Raw genomic sequence first — 27017 nt, 5'->3', positions numbered from 1 at the left:
CATGTTGACCGGGCTGGTCTTGAACACCTGACCTCAAGTGATCCACCCACCGTGGCCTCCCGAAGTGTTGGCATTACAGGCATGAGCGACTGCACCCAGCCTCTCCTGCAAATATTATAATTTATAAATTATATCTGTAGGCATCCACTAAAAGAATAAAAGCTAATATAGAGAAAAATAAAATAAGAAGAAAACACTTGATTAATCCAAAAGAAGGCAAGAAAACATAAAAGAACAAATAGGAAACAAATAGTAAGATGTTAAACTCTACATGTTAGTAAATAAGTAGCAACTTTTAAAGTGCATTTAAACAATAAAGATAGACTAATAAAAAACAAACAACTACATACTGCTTATAAGAAATACAGAAAGTATGAAAGCAAAAGAATAAAAAAAGAATGCAATACAAACACTAATCAAAAGATGGACGATACAGCTCTGTAAATATTGGATATAGTATAATAAGGTGAAATACTAGGAATAAAGAAGAATACTTTCTAATGATCAAAGGAGAATCTACCAGAAAGACTAAACAATTCTAAATTGAATATACCTATTAACATCACATCAAAACACATAAAGGAAAAACTGACACAGTCAGAAGAAATAGATAAATCCACAATCGCAATGTGAAATTTTTTACACACTCTTTCAGTAACATGTTCTAGAAGCTTTGAACAATATAATTTAAAAACTGGGGCTGGGTGCAGTGGCTCACGCCTGTATGCCAACACTTTGGGAAGGTGAGGCAGGTGGATAACCTGAGGTCAGGCATTAGAGACCAGCCTGGCCAACATGGTGAAACCCCATCTCTACTAAAAATACAAAGAAAATTAGTCGGGTGTGGTGGCCGACACCTGTAATTTCAGCTATTCAGGAGGCTGAGGCAGGAGAATTGCTTGAACCCGGGAGGTGGAAGTTGCAGTGAACTGAGATTGTGTCATTGCACTCCAGCCTGGGCAACAAAACTCTGTCTCAAAAAAAAAAAAAAAAAAAAAAATTGACCTGACATACATGATGGACTTTTTTTTTTTTTTTTTTTCCGGGATGGAGTCTCACTCTTGTGGCCTAGGCTGGAGTGCGTGCAATGGCACGATTGCAGCTCACTGCAACCTCCGCCTCCCAGGTTCAAGCAATTCTCCTGCCTCTGCCTCCCGAGTAGCTGGGATTACAGGCACCCACCACCACCCCTGGCTAATTTTTTTGTATTTTTAGTAAAGATGGGGTTTCATCAAGTTGACCAGCCTGGTCTTGAACTCCTGACTTCAGTTGATCCACCCACCTCAGCCTCCCAAAGTGCTGGCATTACAGGCATTAGGCACTGTGTCCAGCCATGAGATGAGACTTTTCTACCTGAACACCAAGCTAGATCTACAGTACCACAGTATCTTATCCATCCCCTCTCCTCAGTAGTTTAATTCCTTTTACTGAACATTACATTACATATTTGTGTGATGCCATTAGCCAACACTGAGGGTCACTGTGTGAAAATATCCTAATAGAAAGAAGTATTAGTGAATCTCCTTTAAGGATGTTATCAATATCAATAGCACCGTTTGCCACAAATCATGCATTATTTTGCTTGTTACCAGTAATGGTATTTTCCTTGAGCAGATAGTTTGTTTGTATTGTATGAATACTGTGAATAATATAATTGAAAAGGGTTTCCTTTTCTTTCTGGCAACTAGAAAGCCTAGAGCCAAATTGAGGGTCCAACCTTATAAAAAGCGAATTGTGTTATCTTTGGTTGCAGCATCATTTCTGGTTCCACTCTTTTCTTCTCTTTATCTTGCCAGGTTCAGTTCCCCTATCCAGTCACATAATGTGTCTCTCCAAGTTACTTCTAGATAGTACATGAATAAATGAATTATAAGATTTTAAAAACACATAGGTAGTGGAAACAGCAGATACTCCAAATGGCAGTTTGTTATTTTCTCTTCTTCTTCCTGATAAAGACCCTATTTATTAAATCTGAGTAGATTTCAGAGGAGTAAATTCAGAGAAATCAGATTCCATGTAAAACAATATGCTAACAACTGGATTACAAGAAGCAAATACCAAGTAGACGGGGCCTGATGAGCAGAGAACTGGCTGGCTTCAATACGTAAGCTGACTCAGAGTTCCACTCACATGTCTACAAGTTCTGGGTTTGGGATCAAGGAGGTTGGGTTTAGGGTACAGGTGCAGACTATCACCTTGGGTATCTATTTTTGGGAAATCTACGGTCTTATTGCAACAGCCAAACCATTTTGTGGAAAAAGACTAAGAGAGAGGAGAGGAAATAAGAGATTATTTTCATATCTTTATGCTCCTTCCTCCAAGATAGTTTAAAGTTAGCTGGAAAGTAGTTAAGAAATATTCCTATTTTTAAAGACATCCAAGATTGAGTAATTTCAGCTACAATCTATTGTGAAAGTCTAGACTTTCCTATGATCTTACAGGAAAGATTATAACTTTCCTATAATCTTTTATAATCCTACCTGTAATCTTGCAACTTGTCTTTTTCTTCTTGCTCAGTTCTCAGCACTAAGGAACAGTAAGTAACAAGAAAACAAAGTATAAAACGCTTTATATAATCCTCCTTGTTCACACTTTTGGGAAGATAACATGCAGTATTACCTAAGCCGTTGTCCACTGACTGAGTAGGTAGGTGTGAGAATGAAGCAGCACTTGGTAGCAATATTCAAACTACACAGAAATCCTTAAATCACATTTACAAACCTAAACTGTGAATGGGTCACAGTGCTCACAAAATTACATACAAACCCTTCTGCAGTCAAAGCCTACTTTTACTCCAAGAACACACTATGCCATTTCAAATGGCACTACCTTTTTAACATAAAAACTATGAATAAAAAAAAATGCTAATTTTATTTATTTTTTCTTTGAATTTCCTCTTGTCTTTCAAGATGCTTACACAGCACCTTAAGTCCTATTTATTTGTTTCCTACCAAACTTTTCCTCTTTCACCCTTGATCCCACAAATCATACACCTTGCAGGATAATCGGCAGGCCCTAGTACTTTCTTTTTGCCTTGTAGCTACTCTTCCTCTTACAAGTCAGTGTGCCACCTAAATCCTGCCTGGAAGCAGGTTTTCAGTGTTCAAAACAATTTTTAAATGATATCATACTTACTCCTGACCTCTCATTGTAGAACAGTCAGAATGTGCCTTCATAGGTAACTTCTACCTACTGGCCCTAGAGTTTCTTTCAGTATCTCTATGGAATTATGCATAATCCTTCTTTAACAAATCAGCCTAAAAAATATTTGAAGCTGCAAACAGTATCAATACTAGGATTGGAATATCTAGAAACTCAGAATGTGTTGCTTCTGTGACTTTACTACGAAATCCAATAAAACTAATATTACAGGCTTTTAGCTTACCAAGATCTAACATACCCAATCTCTGTTTTTATCCTAATCCTGGCAGCATTTAGGCACTAAGAAATGACAAGCACGAAACATAGCAGTAGGGCATCATCATCATTTTTCCTCTTCTGGAACACAAGGAAAATACTTAACCAGCACACTGGTATAAACTAGAATGGATCTGGGGTTTGTTGTGACTCTTGGTGAAAAAAAATTCTTACATCTGCTTTATGTAATCATGATTTTAAAAAGTGTTGGAATATATTAAATAACAAATTTGTATCAGTGATTGTTAGCAAAATTTTAATGATACTTGAGCTGGCTTAGGTTTTGGAGAGAAACATACAAATGGTGGTCAAACATAATTCTAAATTTGTGCTAGATTTCCAAATGGTTTAAAAAAAGGTTTTACTCCTCAAAAGTTTGTAATTCAATATTGAGAGTCACATCATTCATTCATTCTTAGTTCTCTGTTTTGGATGAGCATGAGTACACATGAAGAAATAGCTGCTCAGAGGCTCTTCCTTACTTCCTCCTTCTCTTGTCTTCCCTTTCTTTTACTATTTCATTCTGACCATTTTCATTGACCTCCACCTGATCATTCTTCTGCTTCATGAGCTGCCTCAGTGCCTAAAAACATGCTAAACCACTCATCCTACTACTCCAGTGCCTGAAAAGCAAATCAGAATGGGATAGTCTATAGAAAGTGGGAAGGATAACACTTGCATCTAACAGGCAAGAACTTTGGTATCCTCTCCTGGTACAAAACAGTGGTGGTGGATCTTTAAATGTGGAATGGTCTATGTTAGGTCTGCAGCCTTACTCCTCTTTCTAAACCTCTAGTATTTCAGTGTTCCTTAGCAACAGAAGCAAAGGATCAATTTAGAAAAGTGCTTTCCAGAGCACTCCTATCTAGCTACTGACCAAGCCATTTTAGTTTATGTGATCAAGTAATCGAAATTCAAAGAGATTTATCACTGACTGTCCTCACAGCAAAACTGGAAGAGCACTTTGTATGTATGCTACTAATGTCTGAGATGACTGATTCTACCTCTACTGCACAAGCATGGATTGGTTTCAGTAAGAATTAGCAGTCTCCACATCTCACTGTGAACCGACAGTGTTGCTAGGGAAACTGATAATTATGTGGCAAAATGGAGGGTGTAGAACAGAAAAAGAGTTCAGAAAAAATGTAAAGTTTTGATCCAAATCAGCATGTTAATAGTATAGTGTGTTGATCTTCTGTAGTCATACAATTTAATAAATACCATTAACTACATGTTTGACAAGATACAGATTTCTAAACTGAAAGAAATGAAAAGAAATGAAAAGCTACTGGATACTGCTCATGCTTTGTGTATGCCACAGCAGGAATTTGTATTTATTATATATAAACTGTAATTTTTTAAAAATTAAAATATTCAAAAAAGTAAAAAATTTGGTTTGAGTCCTAATGTTTTTCTTTAGATATCAATCTTATAGTGTTCCAGATATAAAAAGTATAATTCCATAAGAGCTTGAGTAAATAACATTTTTGGCTTCAAAGACTAAATCATATAGTCTCAAAACAGCCCATAAAGTGGGGAAGAAAGACGTATGACTTTTAAAATAATATACACAGTAATATCAACCCAGAGAAGCTGAATACTCTTCCTGAAGTCACACAGCTCCTCACTTAGTGGTAGTGCTAATGCTAAATCCTCCTCTTTCAGCTGCCTAAGAGGTACTGTTTATAAATTACATCCTATTTAGGGAAAACCCATTAGAAGGATATAAACCTAGTGAATGGATACAAATCTCTAGATATCACTTTAATTTTAAATGAAGACTTCCAATACTTTCCATTTTTAATGGGTAAGAGTTTAGTTCTAAAAGTTCATGATAGGATATAAAAACTTGCTTATCAGGAAAACCTCACTGGAGACATTTTAATATGTAAGAAGATCATGAAAAAAAACTAAAAAGCCCACTGTAAGAGGGATTTACTGCACAATGTTTTCTAATTTGCAAATATACCATAGATATTAAAACAGTCATTCATGTTCATACACATACAATCTAAGTATGGTGTGTGTGTGAGAACATAAGTAGTTTATTTATGGTTGGTATATGAATGAAGACAGTCATTTATAATATAAAATGTTTCCAGTTTTAGTCTTATTTGGTCTTTGACAGGAAAGACCTAAAAAGGATACATAGTATACCATGTAAAAGCACAAAACTGTAAGGATTTATTTAACTAAATGAATTTCAAGTGCTGAAAGCAGCAGTCTGCCTTCTGATATTATGAAAAAGTTCTTTATTCTAGTGACTTAAAAATTCTAAACCTTGGCTGGGTGCAGTGGCTCATTACTGTAATCCTAACACTTTGGGAAGCCAAGGCAGGCGGATCACCTGCAGTCAGGAGTTTGAGACCAGCCTGGTCAACAAGGCAAAAGCTCATTTCTACTAAAAATACAAAAATCAGCCTGGTGTGTTTGCACATGCCTGTAGTCACAGCTACTCAGAGGCTGAGGCATGAAAATCTCTTGAACCTGGGAGGTGAAGGTTGCAGTGAGCTGAGATTGCACCACTGCACTCCAGTCTGGGAGACAGAGTGAGACTCTGTCTCAAAAATAAATAAATAAATAAAATCTAATTCATTAATACCTAAGTAGTATAGTTCATTCTAAATAGAATGAAACTATAATTTGTAAGGCAGTTTATTAAATCTGTCAATTTAATGATAATTAAAAATAGTATGTGGCTTGTCTTTAGTTTGGATTTGTTAATTCTACATATTAAAGCATTTATTTTTGATAAGAGCTGAAATGATTGACTCTTATTTTGATAAGCCTTTTCTTCATTCCCATAAGTTGGAAGGTATTTGCAACTTTTAAATTCCAAAAGTTGGAAGGTATTTCCAACTTTTAAATCTCTGGGTCAGAAAAAGAAAAATAAAAACTTACACTGTCATCAAAAATGATATTTGTGGTTGAGTTAAACGAACCTTGACTTAGGCCATCTTGACAGGATGTTTGCTTGATATCCAAGTTCTCCATGGTATCCCCTTTAGAGACTTCACCAAGAGATGTTCTTCTCTCAAAGATGTTGTTATTATTGTTAACTTGAGTCCCATTTTGCTTCAGTAGCCTGAATACCTCAGCTTCCAAATCTCTAATCTAGGAAAAACAAATCCGTCCATAAAACTTTAAACCAGCACTCCTCTCCAAGTACAGCAAAACCCTTATTAATTAGTGTCTTAGAGAACACAACTCACCCGTACTTGCAGGCCTTGCACTTCCACAAGGTGTGCTTTTTCCAAATCTTCTATTTTCTTTCTTTCTGCTTCTTGTCTTTTGATGAAATCAAGCTCTCTTAAGAAGAAAATAATAGTTCTGATTATAACAAGCACTCAACAAATTAAAGTTTTTATTTGAAACAGTAACTGCATAGTAGGATAAGCCACTGAACAATTATTTAAATGGACAAAATTCAGTCAGTTAGAGGGAAAAGTATAGTAATGAAAGAAACTAAAACATCTCTAATGGGTCACAAGGCAAAGAAAAATCATTTGATTCTGCTTATTATAATTTTCTTTTGTAGCTCTTGATTCTAGAGCACCCAAACATATTTAGATAGGAACGACTACACTAATGACCCAAGTTGGGTAATTTGGTAGAGATAATTACTTGTCAGGTAGAAATAATTCCATATTTCCAATGTCATAAGCATATAAACAGTTGTAACTAGATGGTGAAAATTCAAACAAAATAATTATAAGATTTCTATGAGTAACTGTGAAGAGGGGGCTGAATGGGTCAGAAACATCAAGAGGGGCACTCACTTTTAAACCTAAGGATAATATGAGGAGAAGAGAAATAACTCTATTTTGAAAATGTATAGCAAATTTAGCAAAATTTACTATAAAATTATTTCATGAAAAGAGTTTGGCAAAACATCACAACAGTGATGTACTGAATTTATAGTCACAGAGAATGCTCCCCTTTTAACAAGAAACTTTTGATAGCAATCCTTTTAAATATTAAAAACACTCTTTCCATAATAGGAAATAACAGAAATATGAATCTTACATATATGCTTAGTTTCTGAGGCTTGGCTTTGTAGACTAGAAAAGTTACTGGCACTACTTATTTGTTCTAATGAGCCAGAAGTAGCTGATGAAAAAATCTAGTAAAAATCTCCCTGGTCAGTCTCTATGACATTACACTGAGATTCAAGAGATGGAAACAAAGGAGCAGTAACTTAGAAACAGCTGTTGAAAACCAAAAGCAGAATGTGGTAATCGTCTCTCTTACTGCAGTGAACTGAGGCCCTCATGATTCTCTCAACAGCTGAGAAATGCAGAGTGGCAGGGCAGGGGGCCCTGCTAGTTGATATTTACACTATCTGTAGTGGGAAATTCTGTAGTTACTGATCTAAGAATAGAGAGGAGCAGCCTGATTCAGGCACCAACTGCACCTTGCAAGCTCCACATCCAATAGTCAGTCATTCCACATAACTTTCAGCTGGGCTTCTTGCTACTAAATCACAGAGGTGTTTCAAAAACAATAAAGAAATTCAGATGTTTTAACAGTTACTATTAATGATTATTTATCAAAAATAGCCAAGAGGCCCTGGGAGCCAAAAACTGTAAAACATACAAAACATAATCTCATGAAAAAGTGACACACATAATTCCAAAGCTTAATGTGTATTTATGCTGTAACTATGCTCCTGGATAGGAAGAATATCTCTGAGGTCATCTTTTCTATTCCACTAGATAATGACAAAATTATGGGACATAAACCTTCTTTAGACAAACATAACTATTCTTTAATCGTTAGAAGCTGCTTACTTTTGTTGAAAATCCTTAATCAATTTCTTTGCCTTATTGTATTTCTTTTCCAAGGCCTGATACTGGCTTTGAGTCTCTTTGAGATGTTCATTCACTGTGTGGCATAACGTTTGGGCCTCAATCCAGTAGCTTTCCAACTTCAACATTCTTTCCTTATTGTCTTCAATGTTCTGTTGGAGTTGGGTTTTTTCTAGTTCCCACCTCACTTTCTCATTTTCTGCCGCCTGCAGCTGGAGAAAACAAATGTCATGGCAAAGATAATTTGGCCACTTCCGTAGCAAAAATCTCTCATTTTTATAGCATGTTGTAGGTCAAGTTCCATTATCATAAACAATCACTGAAACCACTTCAGTTGAGAAAAGCAAGTATTATTTTTATAATTCCATAGATGATAAAATGGAAGCCTTGAAAAGTGAAATGATTTGTCCAAGGTTACACATTTGATAAATGATAAAACATGGATTAGATTCCACCTCACATGATATTTCCATCACACCATGTGGTCTGAAATTTTGTAAGCAGTAAAAGATGTATCAGAGTTTGATATATCCAATGAATGTCAACATGTTTTGAGTTTTTAAAAATATATAATTATATATAAAAAATTTAACTAAAAATGGAGTGAAGAGGGGCAGGGAGGAGAGAGGAGTTAGAAGCATATTGTGGCCTAATGGCTAGGTCTCTGGAGTCATTTAGCATAGATTGAATCCCAGTTCTGCCATTAGTGGCCATTAAACCTTGGACAAGTAATTGAAGTCCTCCAAGACTCAATTATATCATCTATACAACAGAATTGTAATATAACACATGAGTATACTTGAAATAGCTCCTTAGATATAAGAATCATCTGATAAACATAAATCACTTTCACTCTGCTTTTAATCCTTTTGATGATCTTATTTCATTCTTTATTTCAATGGACATGAACATAGTCTGTAGCTCATTGCTGTACATGTAGTGTAATATAATTTCTCAAGCTTTATAAACCTCAACTCCCATAAAAGTCTAAAAGATAGTGTAAGTAAAAGTATAAATTGTGGCTTGGTTAATTTAATTCCTTCCCATGGAACAGAAAGCTATAATCAGCTTTTTGTGGTTTCTGCTTCCAGGGACTCTTTGGAATAGATAGTAAACTAGTCTAACACCCTAATTTCTACAGAAATCCAAGACTGGTCATTTAGGTGAGGGCTCAAAAGTCATTCCCAATAACTGTCTGGCCTTCAAAATAGTACCTTATCTACTTTATATGCCTTCTTTAATGTTCAAAAGGATGCAAAGTCATTATAAACTATCAATGTTCAAAATCATACAGCATTTAGCAAAAGGAAACATGTACTTTTATACACACACATCTATGTTTTTCCAAATATTTTTAACTAAACACATTTGTAAAACAGTTTATAAAGTTAGAAAGTAGCCAAAACAATTTCAAAATTAGGAATTCTATTATCAAAATGAATAATAATCATAATAAAGTGTGCTAATCTGTGGATATTACATGACAATGTAATGATGAAAAAATATAAAATGCTAACTTATAGTATTTTCTAAGTTAAATGTCTATAGTCTAATACATAAGCTCCAATAAAACATTTACAATTTAAATGTTTTACCAACAATTTAAAAAAATCTTCAATTATTTCTATGTCAAGAGACAATAACAATTTAAAACAGGACTAGGTTACTTACTGCATCTTTTATTAAACAATGTTTTGTATCAAGTTGTTTATTTAGCAACCACCACTAATTTAAAATTATTATTCACGGAGCTGGGCTGACACCATGAATGATACATAGTCGTATTTTGACTAAAGAGTTGCAGAGTGAATTAGCTGAGAATAGCATTTAACCAAAATAGCCTTGCTAATTCATCTCCATTTAAAACACATGGAGAAACCAAAACAAGTGTTAGATGTGAACAATAAAACAGATCATTAGTGGTGGGGGAGTAATTATGTCTTAATTTTTAAAAGACCATAGAAACATAAAGAATAATGCTTTATAAGTAATTTAAAAATATTTTCAAATCTTTGAAATTGGATATTTGATAAAACTAAGTAAAATTGCTAGAATTGTGTCTCATATAAGTGCATTAAAATTTGTCAATTAAAACATACAGACTAATAATACATATTCCCTTTTATCAAGACCTTTTCTCCCCCACAAACTTAATTTATGTGAACCAAACAACTAAAAATTTCCAGTAGTACCTGGCACTTAAAATAATTATGCATGTATTAAGTTTATAAGTTTATAATATTTAATTATTAGATATTAGGAATTGTTTATTAAAAAAATTGATGTGTTATACTAAATTTGTTCCTAAAAACAAATGATTAAATCTATTTATAATAAGGTAAGTAAAGTGGACATATAGTAGCTTTGCTTAAGGAATTAGTAATCAAAACATGCTTCGCATGCTTGAACCATTAAAAATAATACTTTTTAAGGAAATCTCAGAGGCCACATACGTGCAAATACATAAATATGTATATTTAAAATATCGTGTTATTTGCACTGAGAGGGACATGGGTGTTTGTTCTCCCTGACAGGTTTGTCTATGTACCTAACAGTGAAAATGAATCTCTCACATTTGTATTCTTTCAAATGTACAGGGACAAATCCTTTAGTCCTAGGGTTGAATTTATTCACAGTATCTGAAGTTCAAAAAGTAAAATTCAAACACCATGTTTTGGTGCTTACCTTGGTCTTCAATTTTTGAATCTCTGCTTCTGTAACTGCATGTTTGATTTGCAACTGAAAATTGAAAAGAAAGAAAAAATCTGAACTAAGAAAGTGTATCTATATTTTTAAAGCCTCAGCAGCTACAAGAATGCCTTATTACATAGTAAAAGGCCTAGAAAAGTGCTGCAGTGCAGCAAGTTGTAAATTAAAGTGTCTACTGTGTGAAATGACACTGGGTGCAAACTAAACACCCAGTTTATGGTCTATACTCCCTAACATCAGATTAGGTTACCAATTTAATGGCTCAGAGACCAAGAGAAGAAAACACTTTTTATTGCCCTCTTTGCAGCTCTTCCTTTATGATTTTAATGTCAAGGAACTGTTTCCTTGCTAAGTCTAGCTCACTGAATGGCATAAGCAGGAAAGTGAGCTGGTACTGTGATTTAATTCCAAACCTGGCAGTGTGAAGATTTATTCCAAATCTGGAAGAAAGGTGGCGCTATGGTCCTGTGAGTTGCAAACATTCTGATCAGCATCTCGGCTGCAATAGGAGAGGAGGACTGCAGTTGCCTGAGGAAATCTCTGATTTTTTTTTTTTTTTAATTGCAGGAAAGGTACAGATCCAGATATCTGTCCTCCAAAAGATCTGCTTGTTTTGAAGACTCAGATCCCAACAGAACAGCTTCTTCTACAGCTTATTAGTGTAAGAGTCACAGTTTACATTTGTTTTGCTTGTCCCTTCCCCCCACTTCGTTTTCTTTTTAAGGGAAGAAGAATGAACTGAACGAATCATTCGTTTCCTTATGGGATCAATAAATACTACCAGATTTAAGAAAAACAACTTATAGGTTCACGATTTCTTGTCTGAAATCCTTGGGGCCAGATGCTTTTGGAAGTCAGCATTCTTCCAATTTTAAAAGGTAGTTAATATGTATCTTCTACAAATTGCTTATTATCCACAGCAGAGTCTTTAGAGGCACTCTATAGTCAAAACACATCAATTATTTTTGCCACGAAACATGAATATTCCCACTAAGTGAGGCACATAAAGACTGTAAATAGCATCCTGTCAGGTCAGGTTGTACCACTAAATTAGTTTGACACAAAATTACAAAAAAGACTGGAGCATTTTGGATTTAAGATTGTGCATGAGGGACCATAAACTTTTACTATTACTGTAATCAAGTAAGGCTAAGAGGCTTTCTTATCAGAAGTGAGTCTGACAGAAGGACAGAAATGCGTTTTTAGATTAGCAACGTGAACCTGTGGAGACCATGCATGGCATAAATCTTAGCCCTCTCTTGGGTTTGCAACTTGTATTCCCTCGGTTTTTACCAAGTTCGCGGGGACACGTGGGAAGGATGATAAGGGGAAGATGGAAGAATCAAAGACAGGCCTATTCGACCCTCTTGGATGCCAGTGGCTAACTGCCCAGAACCTGAGGGTTCCTAAGTTCCTTATAAAGTGCTCCCTCCTATTATGCAAAGGGCCATGAGGTCTGGAGGCCACAGCTCTTGTTACTGCTCTTGGTACTGAGGGGATGACATTGAAACTTTTCAGTTTGATTCTGCCCCATTCACACTGCTTACATTCTTCCTGACCTGGCCACTCTAGCCATCTTGCTGGTGTGGCTATTGCTCCTTGCACCCTCACTGGCTCCTAGGGGGTTCTGTGCTTGAACAGTCTAGAGTAGGACCCTATGTGGAAAGGTTATTTTTATGAGGCCCCAAATCTGGCTCTTTTAGTTTCTTACCACAGCACAACTGGTACAATTCTTACTTACCTGCCTTTGGCAGATGCTCAGAGCATTAATGCAGCCGGCAAGGAATCTAACCACAAGTTTTCTCAATGACTAGATTGGAGAAAGATACACAGTGTTGCTCCAAAATCCCTGCAATTCCCTACCCCCTCACGGTTGAGGTCTATGCTCATCCTAAGCCCTAGTCTGGATGGATCTTTCAGAAGCCTGACAACACCAGGCTAGCCAGTCAGATAGGTTTGAATGCCCCGCGGATACTCCAACTGTAGGCTCTTCTGGACTCATTTTAGACGTGGGAAGACCAAGGATCAGAGAAGACAACCAACCTGGTCTAGTCCTCACAGTGAATCACTATTAAAACCAGGACTAAAACCTGGATCTTCTCATTCTGATCCACTGCCATTTTCTTTAGAAACTGGGGATCAATTCAACTGGCATTCATTGAAGAGTTGCTATGTGGAGGATGCTGTGAAAATAACTTTTTCGTCCGGGCAAGGTGGCTCACCCTATAATCCCAGCACTTCGGGAGGCCAAGGCGGGAGGATCATGAGGTTAAAAGATGAAGACCACCCTGGCCAACATAGTGAAACCCTGTCTCTATCAAAAATACGAAAATTAGCAAGGTGTGGTGGCGCACGTCTATAATCCCAGCTACTCGGGAGGGAGGCTGAGCCAGGAGAATCGCTTGAACCCAGGAGGTGGAAGTTGCAGTGAGCTGAGACTATACCACTGCACTCCAACTTAGGTGACAGAGCGAGACTCTGTCTCAAAAACAACAACAACAACAACAACAACAAAAAAGAACTTTTTCTTCCTCTAATAAATATGAGGTCTAATCTCCCCCACCAGTATAAACTAATAATGTAAAAAAGGGCAAAAGTACTTAGACATTAGACACTTTATATATAAATCTACAAAAATAAATAGTGTATATGCACACACACACATATGGCTATGTGCTAAGGCATCTAGCAAATCCATATGCCTGGGTAATTTTGGAGGATTTGCAATAGTTATCAACAAGATCTACTTCTTATTCTGGCAACCATGTACCAAGCATGAAGAGTAGTTAGACTGCTTGAATTCATCTCTGGCCTACCATGTACTCTGTGGAGCATTACAAAATTATTTAACCTCTCATACTTTCACTTTCCTCCCCTGTAAAATGCAGTGCTTTATAAGTCATAACCTTCCTCACTGGATGATTAAGTGATATAACCCACAGAAAGCATTTAGCACAGTGGCTAGCCTAAAATAAGTCCTCAATAAACTCAGCTAGGACCAAGAAAGAATGCTCTGAATAACTCAAATATGATTACCCCAGCTTCAACTCTCAGTTAAATGTGCTAACTGCTCTAAAATGTCACACCTGAAGTAAAATGAACATCTCTGCTTCTATTTAAAGGGAAGCAAGAAATCAAAAGGGCAGATTTCACAGTGAACACTGCACTATGGGCAAGTGCCAGATTTTTATTAACTCATGGTAGGGTAACCAAATACATGGCATGCAACTTGTTGGGACTTTGGACTTCCTTTTCTCAGATCACTGTGTCTTCTAGAAGTTGCTTCCCATATGAAAAATGCTGGACAGGAGGAACTCCAAGGGCCCTTTCACATACAATGGGTGTGACATTTATGGAACAAAGTACCTGAAGGTAGTTGTCAAGGTTGGAGAGTTTAGAAATTCTTGTTCCAAGCCAACATTTTCATTCTTGTGAATGAATACCCTAGAGGAATCCACAAATTGTCGGACAAACCTAGGTAAAACTGTGAAGCCCATGTTGATCTATTCCACCCCTCCCACCTCACCAACAATGGATAACAGGAGGGAACTGAACTCATCAGCAGTGAGGTGAGAACAACTGCTAAAAGTCTGGAGTGTTACTAAGTATAGCTAAATTCTTTACATATAGGAAAGCAGAATGAATTGTGTAAATTCACACATTATTCAGAATGGACAAAATTTTCTTAGTACTCATAAGGCCTAAAAGTAAAGATATGTGATTATTTTAATTCTGCATGCACATTAAGAGAATTTATATAAATCTATCACTATTGATAAGAAAAGCATCAAAAATACATTAACTTAATCCCTTCATTTTATATAGTATGGACCTGTGTCTAGTGAGCTTATGTTGCAAGGCTAATAGGTGCCAAAGCCAGGTTTTAGAAATCTCAGCCCATGGTTCTTTCCATTAATACTAAATTTCTTACATTTGTAAGCCCCTTTATCTTTAATCATCCCCCTTTATCATTGCAAATGACTTGGGGAGGCAGGACAGGTGTTGTGAACCTCATGGTTCAGATGAGGAAATAGATTAAGAGAATATCTTCTTCAAGTTTCCACTAGAAGCAGGTGGTGGAGTGGAAACAAAATCAGGTTTCATTCTTCCTGCTTCTGTTTCTCTCTTCATCATGTACCTAACTAAACCATTTGCTTTGGAATTTTTTTCATTTAGTCTTCCCTCAAACCCCAAGGAGTATGTCACCACCATCCCCTCTAGATGAGAAGTTACTCCAATTGGAAACCATGGATCACTTCTGGTAGTCTCTGAGCATTCTGACACTGAATGCAAAATGGTGCTCCATCAGCTGCTGTTATTATTAAGGAAGCTTAGAAAGCACACCTCCACCTCCCTTAATAATCAATCAGCATTTAGTGAATGAGACTACGTGCTAGGTACTATGCTAATTACTGAGGATACATGAACATGACATAGAATCTCTACTTTCAAGATACTTCAGGGAGACTAATAAATACCACCTTATAAGAATTCTCCAGATCACTCTGTGAGAAAGGTCAGAGGCAACCTGCTCCCCAATGGCTTGTTTAGTCTTTTGTTCCTATAGCCAGATCAGATGTCTTGTGACTTTGGCCTGTTCGTCCAGCCATGGACCCTACCTTCCAAGCAAAGTGAGCAAGATGGACCCAAGATATCTCCATTTCATGTTGAAAAGAAAATTGCTTTTCACAGGGGTGAAGGACCTTGACAAAAGAAGCATAGTTGGTAAAAGGTTGAGTTTTCTTATTTGGTAAAAGGTTGAGTTTTCTTATTCTAGAGCAGTTCCCTTTCCATATGTTTAAGAGATTTGTGTCAAGAATCAATAACCTTTTCAAATTACAGGTCCAAGAGTTTGCAAGAATGGTCAGGCAGGCTGACTGCAGGGATAGAAGGTCAACAGGGCTGGGTAATAGAAAATAGAGCCTGAAATGCCTGTTGGGAGTTTTTGGGCTTCAGAGAATCTAGGTTTGGAGGAAAGACTTGGTATGGGTAGGCATAAATAAAAAGAAAAGGTTAAGGACTGCAGGTCAAAGTCTTTTAACTTACAAGACCATCTTTTTTATCTCTTCTGTCATCTTTAACATGAAAGCCATAGATATGCACCTCAGGATTTCAGCACAAATAAACATACACATTCCTATGAGAACAGGAGCTTTCATTTAACATTCTGAAGGTGTACCTGCTGTGTATATTTTCTGTTTATTTTTTTCAAAAAGATGAATACAGAACATGCACTCATATCACTGAATCAATATAATCCAAATATAACTGTGCTAGAAACAGAAACATCTTACACAGAAACTTAAATAGTGAGACTGAACTTTTGCCCTCTTGCTACTTATCCTGTGAGAGCATGGAAAACATTTTTCTTTACAAAGTGAAAAATACCTTTGCAGGAAATGTTTCAAGAGAGCTCTAGTTCTAGAAATATTACAATAAGATAAAAGCAACATTTTCTGCTGTTATTTTACAAAAGCAAATCAATAACTAATATTTTCATAGAACTTAAGTGTTTTCTATATTGGAATCTAAATTTTTACAATTATCTTTGTGAGTATTTGAGTGACATATGTCTTACCTACAACAACGTAGCTCCACAAAAGAAATCAAAGCTATTTTTAACTACATTTTGGTGCTGTTAAAATCAAGTTTTGCCACATTTCTTTGTAATTTCTGATGAAAAGTGTATACATGTTATCTATCCTACTTATTAACAAAAGTGTTTTACTTAGGGAATCTTGTATGCAAAATGAACTAAAACTGGCTGACTGAACAATATCACAATCTAATCTGAATGGTAACATTAATTGCAGCATATGTAGCATAGGGAGCGAGATTCTCCAACAAGGTCACTCTAAGTACTCATAAACTTGTTATTAATTACGATGCTGCTGGATGTAGTTTTAGGCCTGTAATTACAGCTCTTTTTTTTTTTTTTTTTTTTTTTTGAGACGGAGTTTTGCTCTTGTTACCCAGGCTGGAGTGCAATGGCGCGATCTCGGCTCACCGCAACATCCGCCTCCTGGGTTCAAGCAATTCTCCCGCCTCAGCCTCCTGAGTAGCTGGGATTACAGGCACGCGCCACCATGCTCAGCTAATTTTTTATATTTTTGGTAGAGACGGGGTTTCACCATGTTGACCAGGATGGTCTCGATCTCTTGACCTCGTGATCCACCCGCCTCGGCCTCCCAAAGTGCTGGGATAACAGGCTTGAGCCACCGCGCCCGGCCTACAGCTCTTTTTTAAATAAACAACTTTGCTACTAAGTAGGCAGCAATTTATAGCTTATCTACATGTTAGTGGAAACTTCCATAAAGATAACTTAATGTTATTATCCCATGCATTTATGACTTTTCTAGATTCATTTTCAAAGACTTAAATAAATAAAATAAACCAATTTTTAGACTCAATTTTTTCTTCAAGAGAAATGTAGATTTTTTTTTTTTTTATTTTTGCAAGTGCCATGACTCCTGAGGAAGAGTGGCAAGGGAGAAATTGGCCAGTCAGTTTAAATGGCAACTGAGTTCCTGAGCCACCCTCACCCTACCTTCCACTAAATTACCAGTGAAATCACATTAAAAACAAAAAAACTCATAACCAGAAATGGACACCACAACTAAAAGCAATAGTTCATAGAATATAAAAGAGTCACAAAGTTCAATTAAGAAAAATCTATCCAAGATTCCCTCTGACAACAGGGAGACACTTTGTGCCACTCTCACTGACGGCTTGAGCTCCATTCTGTCCCAAGAAAAAACCGGACAACTGCTATTGTCTTGCCCAGGAATGGGGCCTCAGGCCAGGCTCTCTAACTTCCTCAGTATTCCATATTTGTTCAGACAGCAACTGTTAGGGGGAAATACAGGAAGGTGGCTGATGCATCTCATTGCATGGCACACTGCAATACTTTCAGCTGCAGACCTCATACAGACAGGGGTGGCCTCAGTAAGTGCCTCGATAGCAGTGAATACTGGAAAATGCCTTTTTTTTTCATCTCTTTAGCTTAGAGAATCATGTGGCAATATTTGGGAGTATCTCACCTTAGCACAGAGAATTGCCCTAGATGTGAGACTGCTAGAAAATAGCAACTGGGCTGGAAACAGGGCACCTACATATCCCTCCTGATCTAAGTCTAGAAATGAAATTCATAATCAAAAAGTGAATAATTACTGACTAACCAATTATTAAAAGGTTTTCATCTCATTTCAAGATAAGTAAAGAAAAAACAGACTACCTTAGGTCTATTAACAAATAATGCAAATCAAGGTAAAGAAAATATCAACTTGAACACATAAATAAGTAAACTTGTAAAAATGATGTATCCTATAAGTAAAAAAATACTTTAAGACCACTTTTTGAAATCCAAGGTGAAGAGAAAGTAAAGAAGGATGAGAAAGAATGGAGAGCAAGAAAACTAAACATTTAATAAGAGAATTAAGTCATGTAAGAAGTGCTAAAAAGTATAAATGAATTTGAAATTAAAAGCGTATCTAATCACAACTGAACTGTACACTTAAAATGGTAAAGACAGTAAACTATACATGTATATTTTACCTAAATAAAAAATTAACAAAAAAGCATAATTAATGTTACAAAAAATAAAATCACTGATATAACAAGACAAATTTAAGAAACAAACTCAGATACAGAAAAAAAAGAAAAGAAAGCCATAAAAAAGGTAATAGATACTGATGACAGTGTTTCTTGAAAAAAAAAAAAAAAAAAAAAACAGAAAAGAAAAACTGAAGGAAACATTAATGCACTAAAATGAAAACAAAACAAAAACAGAGAGAAGAAAGCAAATTAAAAAGAAAAATAATCAGTGAAAGAAGACCTACTTTAAGAAATTATGCTAAAAAATTTTAAAGTACAAAGTGAAAACAATACAAGCATCCAAATGCCAGCTTTATGTTAGACTTTTCCTTTAAAACACACTTAAATCAATAAATCTTGCCCTATCACTTTTTCAGTAAAAAAGTTTGTAAATGAATTAGAATGTCATTCTCAGTATGGGAAGCTCATGGAAACCTATATCCTCCACAAATACTTAATAAATTACTTAAAGATGTACTCTGAGAATGAGGAAAAATTCAGAATTTAAAAAGCAATAATAGTGGATACTGATTAACCTGAGAGTATATTGATTGTATCATTTGAAAGCTAACTGAAAGTTTTTTTAAAATGTAACAATTATATTTTAGAAATCTCTCTTAGAACCCAAGGTTGTATCAAAATCTTCCATATGGAACATTCAAATGATATTATTTAAATTCAAATTACATTATTTTAGTCTTAATTTTTAACATTTTGAATTTTATTTTTAAATTAATTTTAAATTTAAATTTAATTTTAATATTTTAATTTTAATGTTTATATTATTTTGTTAAATTTTTAAATACTTTAAAAAAACTTAAAGACAAACCTTAGTAAAAGCCAATAAACATAAAAGAAACACACAATAAAAGAAGGTAAGAACATCTATACCTTGCATAATTATAGCAATACACTTAACTTGGTTAAATTTTCTTAGTAAAAAATACAAACTCCACGATTATACGTTTGTTTGTTTATTTTGAGACTAGGTATCACTCTGTTGCCAAAATTGGAGTGCAATGGCACAGTCACAGTCAACTGCAGCCTCAACCTCCCAGGCTAAGGTGGTTCTCTGACCTCAGCGCTCTAAGTAACTGGGAGCACCGGTGATTACATTTTTTTTTTTAAAGCTACAATAAAACAATGCACTACAATTAGGTTTATGTTAAAAATAGGTACACACTTATACACTGGTGTTTACCCAGCAACTGCAAACAAAAGTTATCAGTAAGAATATTAACATCAAAATATACTTAAAGGTTGATAAATCTTTAAGTCATATTTTATGTACTTTCAACATGGCATCAAAATAGATAACCAAAGCTATGAGACACAAAATACAACAAAATATAATTGCAGTATATATATTTCTCAATTTCCTAGATTAAGGAAAAATGAATATGGATCCAGAAGGTCTAAAACACATCAAGTCACTTTTACCAAAAATACCCATTATCAATCTACAATAAAAGCATCACATGCAAAAAAAACTTGAAAAGACACTATTATCTGGCCTCAATGTCATACAACATTAAATAAATTAAAAAGTTACAAATTAAAAAGTTTCCTGAATTATTCAAGTCAGAGAGAAAATGAAAGTAAAATTGAAAAATATAGACTATTTATGAAGTGATGACAATGAGAAGCATGCATGTTGAAATGAGATGTGGCCAAAGGCATAGTAAGAGACAGGTTCATAATTTTAACTGCTTTTACTTCCTTGGGTAGGTATATTCCTAAGTATTTTATTTTTCTTTGCAGCTACTGTGAAGGTTGTGTTCTTGATATGATCCTCAGTTTGGTCACTGTAAGTGTATAGCAGAGCTACTGATTTATGTACATTAGTTTTGTATACTGAGACTTTGCTGAATTCATTTACCAATTCTAGAAACTTTTTGGATGAGTCTTTAGGGTTTTTTAGGTATATGATCATATCAACAGCAAACAGTGACAGTTTGACTTCCTCTTTACTGATTTGGATGCTCTTTCTTTTTCTCATTGTCCTAGCTAGGACTTCCAGTGCTATGTTAAACAGAAGTAGTCAAAGTGGGCATCCTTATTTTGTTTTAGTTTTTGCAGGGAATGCTTTCAACTTTTCCCCATTCAGTATAATGTTGGCTGTGGGTTTGTGAGAGATGGCATTTATTACCTTACAGTATGTCTCTTCTAGGCCAATTTTGCTGATGGTTTTAATCATAAAGCGATGCTGGATTCTGTCAAATGCTTTTTCTGCATCTACTGAGATAATCATGTGATTTTAAATTTTAATCCTCTTATGTGGTGTATCACATTTATTGACTCGCGTATGTTAAATCATTCCTGCATCCCTAGTATGAAACCCACTTGATCATAGTAGGTTATCTTTTTGATATGTTGGATTCAGTTCACTAGTATTTTGTTCAGGATTTTTGCATCTATATTCATCAGGGATGTTGGTCTGTAGTTTTCTTTTTTTGTTATATCCTTTTGCAGTTTGGGTATTAAGGTGATACCAGCTTTGTAGAATGATTTAGGAAGTATTTCCGCTTTCTCAGTCTTTTTGAGTAGTGTCAATAGGATTGATACTAATTCTTCTTTGAATGTCTGACAGAATTCAGCTGTAAATGTGTATAGTTCTGGACTATTTTTATTGGCAATCTTTTTTACATTCTTTTTTCCTTACTATACTTTGAGTTCTGAGATACATGTGCAGAACATGCAGGTTTGTTACACAGGTATACATGTGCCATGGTCGTTTGCTGCACCCATCAGTCCATCATCTAATTAGGTATTTCTCATAATGCTATCCCTCCTCTTGCCCCCTTATCCGCTAACAGGCCCTGGTGTGTAATGTTCCCCTCCCTGTGCCCATGTGTTCTCATTGTTCAACTCCTGCTTATGAGTGAGAAAATGTGGTGTTTGGTTTTCTATTCCTGTGTTAGTTTGCTGAGAATGATGGTTTCCAGCTTCATCCATGTCCCTGCAAAGGACATGAACTCATTCTTTTTTATGGCTGCATAGTATTCAATGGTGTATATGTGCCACATTTTCTTTATCCAGTCTATCATTGATGGGCATTTGGATTGGTTCCAAGTCTTTGCTATTGTGAACAGTGCTGTAATAAACATATGTGTGCATATGTCTTTATAGTAGAATGATTTATAATCCTTTGAGTATATACCCAGTAATGGGATTGCTGGGTCAAATGGTATTTCTGGTTCTAGAACCTTGAGGAATCGCCACACTGTCTTCTATAATAGTTGAACTAATTTACACTCCCACCAACAGTGGAAAAGCATTCATATTTCTCCACATCCTCTCCAGCATCTGTTGTTTCCTGACTTTTTAATGATCATCCGTTGTAACTTGTGTGAGATGGTATCTCATTGTGGTTTGATTTGCATTTCTCTAATGACCAGTGATGATGAGCTTTTTTAAAAAACATGTTTCTTGGCCACATAAATGTCCTCTTTTGAAAAGTGTCTGTTCATATCCTTCACCCACTTTTTGATGTTTTGTTTTTTTTTTCTCATTAAGTTCCTTGTAGAATCTGGATATTAGCCCTTTGTCAGACAGATAGATTGCAAAAGTGTTCTCCCATTCTGTAGGTTTCCTGTTAACGCTGATGATAGTTTCTTTTGCTGTGGAGAAGCTCTTTAGTTTATGTAGATTCCATTTGTCAAGTTTGGCTTTTGTTGCCATTCATTTTGGTGTTTTAGTCATGGAGTTTTTGCCCATGCCTATGTCCTAAATGGCATTGCCTAGGTTTTCTTCTAGGGTTTCTATGGTTTTAGGCCTTACATTTAAATCTTGAATCTATCTTGAGTTAATTTTTGTATAATGTGTAAGGAAGGGGTCCAGTTTCAGTTGTCTGCATATGGCTAGCCAGTTTTCCCCACACTATTTATTGAATAGGGAATCCTTTCCCCATTTTTGGCAATATTTTTAGTACAGTTTAATCTCACTGCTTGCTATTGGCCTGTTCAGAGATTCTATATCTTCCTGGTTTAATCTAGAATAGTTGTATATTTCCAGCAATTCAAACATCTCCTCTTTATTTTCTAGTTTATGCATGCAAAGGTGTTCACAGTAGCGTGGAATGATCTTTGATATTTCTGTGGTATCAGTTGTAGTATCTTCTGTTTCATTTCTAATTGAGTTTATTTGGTTCTTCTCTCTTCTTTCCTTGGTTAGTCTCCCTAGAGATCTATCAATTTTATTTATCTTTTCAAAGAACCAGTTTTTTGTTTCATTTATGTTTTGTATTTTTTTGTTTGTTTCAATTCCATTTAGTTTTGCTCTAATCTTCACTATTTCTTTTCTTCTGCTGGGTTTGGATTTGGATTGTTTTGCTTCTTCAGTTCTGTAAGGTGTGACCTTAGATTGTCAGTTTGTGGCCTTTCAAACTTTTTGATATAGGTATTTAATGCTATAAACGTTCCTTTTAGCATCACTTTTGCTGTATCCCAGAGGTTTTGATAGGTTGCATCACTATTACCATACTGTTCAAATGATTTTTTAATTTCCCTCTTGATTTCATTGTTGACCCAACAATCATTCAGGAGAAAGGTTATTTAATTTCCACGTATTTGCATTGTTTTGAGGGTTCCTTTCAGAATTGATTTCCAATTTTATTCCATGGTGGTCTTAGAGAACTTGCGATAATTTCAATTTTCTTAAATATCTACAGATATTTGTAGAAGTCCATTTGTTGTAGGGTATAGTTTAAGCCTATTGTTTCTGTGTTAACTTTCTGTCTTGATGACCTACCTGTCTAGTGCTGACAGTGGAGTATTAAAATCCCTCACTATTATTGTGTTGCCATCTATCTCATTTCTTAAGTCTAATAGTAATAAGTTTGGGAGCTCCAGTCTTAGCTGCATATATATTTAAAATTGTAATAGTTTCCTGTTAGACTAGTCCTTTTATCATTACATAAAGTCTCTCTTTGTATTTTCTCAGGCAGTCAGCAGGGTCATAGAGCTCCTAAGATATAACCTTTGTCTTCAGCTACCAGGGTGGTTAGAGGACGATCATAGGTCGGGGCAGGGACAGGGCAGCCTCTCCTTAGGTGGAGGAAGGGATTGTGGTTCCCAGTCTAGTGGCATTATATTCCCAGGGGGATTATGGCTACCTCTGCTGAGTCACACAGGCCACCAGGGAAGTGAGGAAAAGTTGGCAGTCATAAGCCTCACCCTGCTCCCATGCAGCCCAGAGTCCTAAAGGCCAGTCTCACTCCCACTGTGCCCTCCACAACAGCACCAAGTCTATTTTTCCAGGTAGCTTGTGACCAGGGCTGAGAATTTGTCCTAGACCACGAGCCTCCGCATTGAGAAAGCAAGGAGACTCATAGTTTTTTGGCATCTCAGGGAGGCTGCAGTTGTGACCTAGTTCCTTCAAAAGATCTCTTAGCTTTCCCAGTATTTTCCAGTGGCAGTTCCTAGAGCAAAAGTTCACCATGTGAGTCTCTACACACTGCTCTGTCCATTCAAGCAGGAGCTGCAAGCTAGTCCTGCCTCCTATCTGCCATCTTAATTCTCCCAGTTTTTATTTATTTATTTGAGACAGGGTTACGTCTGGCTCTGTCACCCAGGCTGCAGTGCAGTGGCAACCTTCATTGCTCACTGTAACTTCGAACTCCTGAGCTCAAGCCATTTTCCAACCTCAGTTCTCCCAAAGAAATGGGAATACAGGTGTGAGCCACCATGCCTGGCCCTTGTGGCAGCTTTTCTTTAACCCACTCCAGTAATATTTTCTGTTACTTATAGCTGGATACTTAGGTAACTTACGTTATGTATGTGACCTACATAATAAATATAGGGCACTATAAAATTTTAGAGAGGATGAGAAAAAAGGCTTGAATCAAACAAATAAACTCCATAAACTTGGATTAAAAGATTCAACATTATATTATTACTATTATTATTATTATTATTATTATTTGAGATGGAGTCTTGCTCTATTGCCTAGGCTGGAGTGCAGTGGCGTGATATCAGTTCACTGCAACCTCTGCCTCCCAGTTTTAAGCAATTCTCCTGCCTCAGCCTCCTGAGTAGCTGGGATTACAGGCATGTGCCACCACGCCCTACTAATTTTTTGTATTTTTACTAGAGATGGGGTTTCACCACCTTGGCCAGGCTGGTCTTAAACTTCTGACCTTGTGATACACTGATCTCAGCCCCCCAGAGTGCTGGGATTACAGGTGTGAGCCACCATGCCTGCCTTCAATGTGATTTCTAAAATGCCAGTTCTCTGCAAATTTACTAGTTTAACATAATTACCACAAAAAATGCGGAGTATTTTTCAAGGGTATTTATAAAGTGATTCAAATGTTTTCTTGAATAAGTTGAAAAGTAAAGGCATTTTGAAGAGAAGAGTTGGGGGGATGTAACTTAGTCCATCAATATTGATGTATATTGTAATAGTATTTCACTGAAGAAAAATGAGAAGATGGAGTAGACTATGAAGGCCACAAGTAGTTCAGAAGTAAAGGCACAAATTCTTTAGATAATAATAGTGGCCCTCCCACCAAAAGGAAATGGGCAAATCAGCATGTAATAGAAGGACTAGCCAACCTGTCAACTATTTGGAAACTTTAAATTAGGTACCTGTCTTATATCATACAACAAATTCCAGTATATGCTTGACACCAGTAATTCCCTAAATATTTAACCACTAACTATATGCCAAGAACTGTGCAAAGACTAGGACACAACGGTGAGCAAAAACATGGGAGCTTAGAGTCTAGCAGGAAGATACAAAACAGGCCCAAAGCAGGACTGATGGAGATAATGTCAGTGTAATGTGCTTTCCCCAAGTAGTAAAACACATACTTTTGCTTAAAATAATTAAGACAATACTGTAACAGGAAACTCTGTAAAGACTCCAATACAATATGACTCTTCACACTCACCCCAAGTTTTGTGCGTAATTCTGTAAAAAGTGTCTGGTGCTATACAATATTTGGACATGTATATTAATCACATAAAGAAATTGAAGACTATGATAGTGACACTGTACAAGATATAAATGTCACAAAAGAGTGCCACACAGGTGATCCACAGGGGCAATATTCTGAAGAAATGAATATATTAATGTTAAATGTAAAACAAAAGAGGATAAAAAAATTGTAAGTGGAATAATATGATATTGCCTGTTAATTGAGGTGAGGACAAAATTCTAATTCTTAGAAACCAAAACTAAAAGAAAGTTACAGATCTGGTTACTTAAACTAAAAATAAATTAGCGATGTTACATAGGGTAAGTCCAGATCACACAGCAGTCTACACCAGGGTCAACAATATTTTTCAGTAAAGGGCCAGAAAGCAAATAATTTAGGATTTGCAGGGCATACAGTCTCTGCTGCAATTACTCAGCTTTCCTGCTGTAATATGTAATCAGCCACAAACAATAAAGAGATGGTCATGCTTGTGTTCAAATAAAACTTTAGAAAAAGTAGGCCAGATTTGGACAATGTATCATAATTTTCCAACTCCTGACCTACATCACTTAATTGTCTATACAATGGTGCATGCTTAAAACAATATATATGGAGCTTTGAGTCCTTGGCTCAATTTTGAATATGGAACATATAACTTTCCATATATTATTTGTGCCCGATAAGCTCTTCACCCTACATAAAAGTATGTGGACCCTTCTTCCAGCTCAATTATCCACCAAAGACTAGGAGTCATACTCACCTAGCAAATGAAAGAGGTGTATTAGAGGCTTTTGCCAGGGAATAGTACTTTGATCTCACTGCCTCCAATATTTATTAAAGTTGGGTTATGAATTAAAATATTCAAGGAAGATTTCTTAGAGAACAAGTCATCTACCTACTTTTCTTGATAACTTATATTCTTTAACCAAATAAGGGCTACAGAGAAACAGGTAAGTAGATTACACCTCTTCCTCCCACTCAGCCACTTTCTGCAGAACTTTTCTTTTTCTATATTGCTCTTTGGTTTGAAGATATTAGTTAATTTAGAAAGTCTTTATAAGAAATGAACAAATTGTAAATAATGACGTATTTCTCTCTTATGATGGAGGATACTCTCCCAAAACAATGAAGGATAAACTGCTTGGGGACCTATTAATCACTGTTTCTGTTTCACATGTGTCAGGTTTCTGAGAAGTTACTTTGGAAGAATAGTTATCCACATTTCCTCCCCCCCAGATTCTATTCCTGGTCCTTCTCTAAGAGCACACTGCCTCAGGAGTCTGACCTCTTCAGACTGAGACTGCATCAGCACATTCCCTTGCCTGGGTTTGGAAGCATCAGCAGGAAAAGGAAAGCAGAACCAGGGTATATTCTTACCCTTGCCCCAAGGATGCAGCTTTTAGCAGTGGCTGCATCTTATAAAGCTGCGGATGTTGAATGGCCTTCCTCCAAAATGGGAATATCTTCCCCTCTCTTTACCCTTTAAGCCAAAAGATGGTAATAGCCTCCTGCTGTTGCCAGTCCCTGTGCACTTCACCGCCCCTTGTTAGTGCTCAAAGTCTGCGTATTAA

The 27017-nt window shown here is 36.1% G+C and overlaps 1 protein-coding gene across 11 annotated transcripts in view; it reads right to left on the bottom strand.

The window, feature by feature from the left end:
• The window catches only part of PPP1R9A (protein phosphatase 1 regulatory subunit 9A), a 339268-nt gene that overhangs the window by 38434 nt on the left and 273817 nt on the right, over positions 1-27017 (bottom strand). For all 11 annotated transcript variants that reach the window (XM_074379461.1, XM_074379464.1, XM_074379466.1 and 8 more), the window contains 4 exons: positions 10911-10964; positions 8208-8437; positions 6630-6726; positions 6360-6531 (listed from right to left, as the gene is read on the bottom strand). In XM_074379461.1, the coding sequence (XP_074235562.1) occupies positions 6360-6531; positions 6630-6726; positions 8208-8437; positions 10911-10964 (553 nt within the window). The remainder of the gene's footprint in view (positions 1-6359; positions 6532-6629; positions 6727-8207; positions 8438-10910; positions 10965-27017) is intronic.

The sequence above is a fragment of the Saimiri boliviensis genome, chromosome 10 (assembly GCF_048565385.1).
Source record: "Saimiri boliviensis isolate mSaiBol1 chromosome 10, mSaiBol1.pri, whole genome shotgun sequence".
Classification (NCBI taxonomy): Eukaryota; Metazoa; Chordata; class Mammalia; order Primates; family Cebidae; genus Saimiri; species Saimiri boliviensis.
Note: the sequence above shows the minus strand (reverse complement) of the source record. Positions and strands in the feature narration are given on the sequence as shown.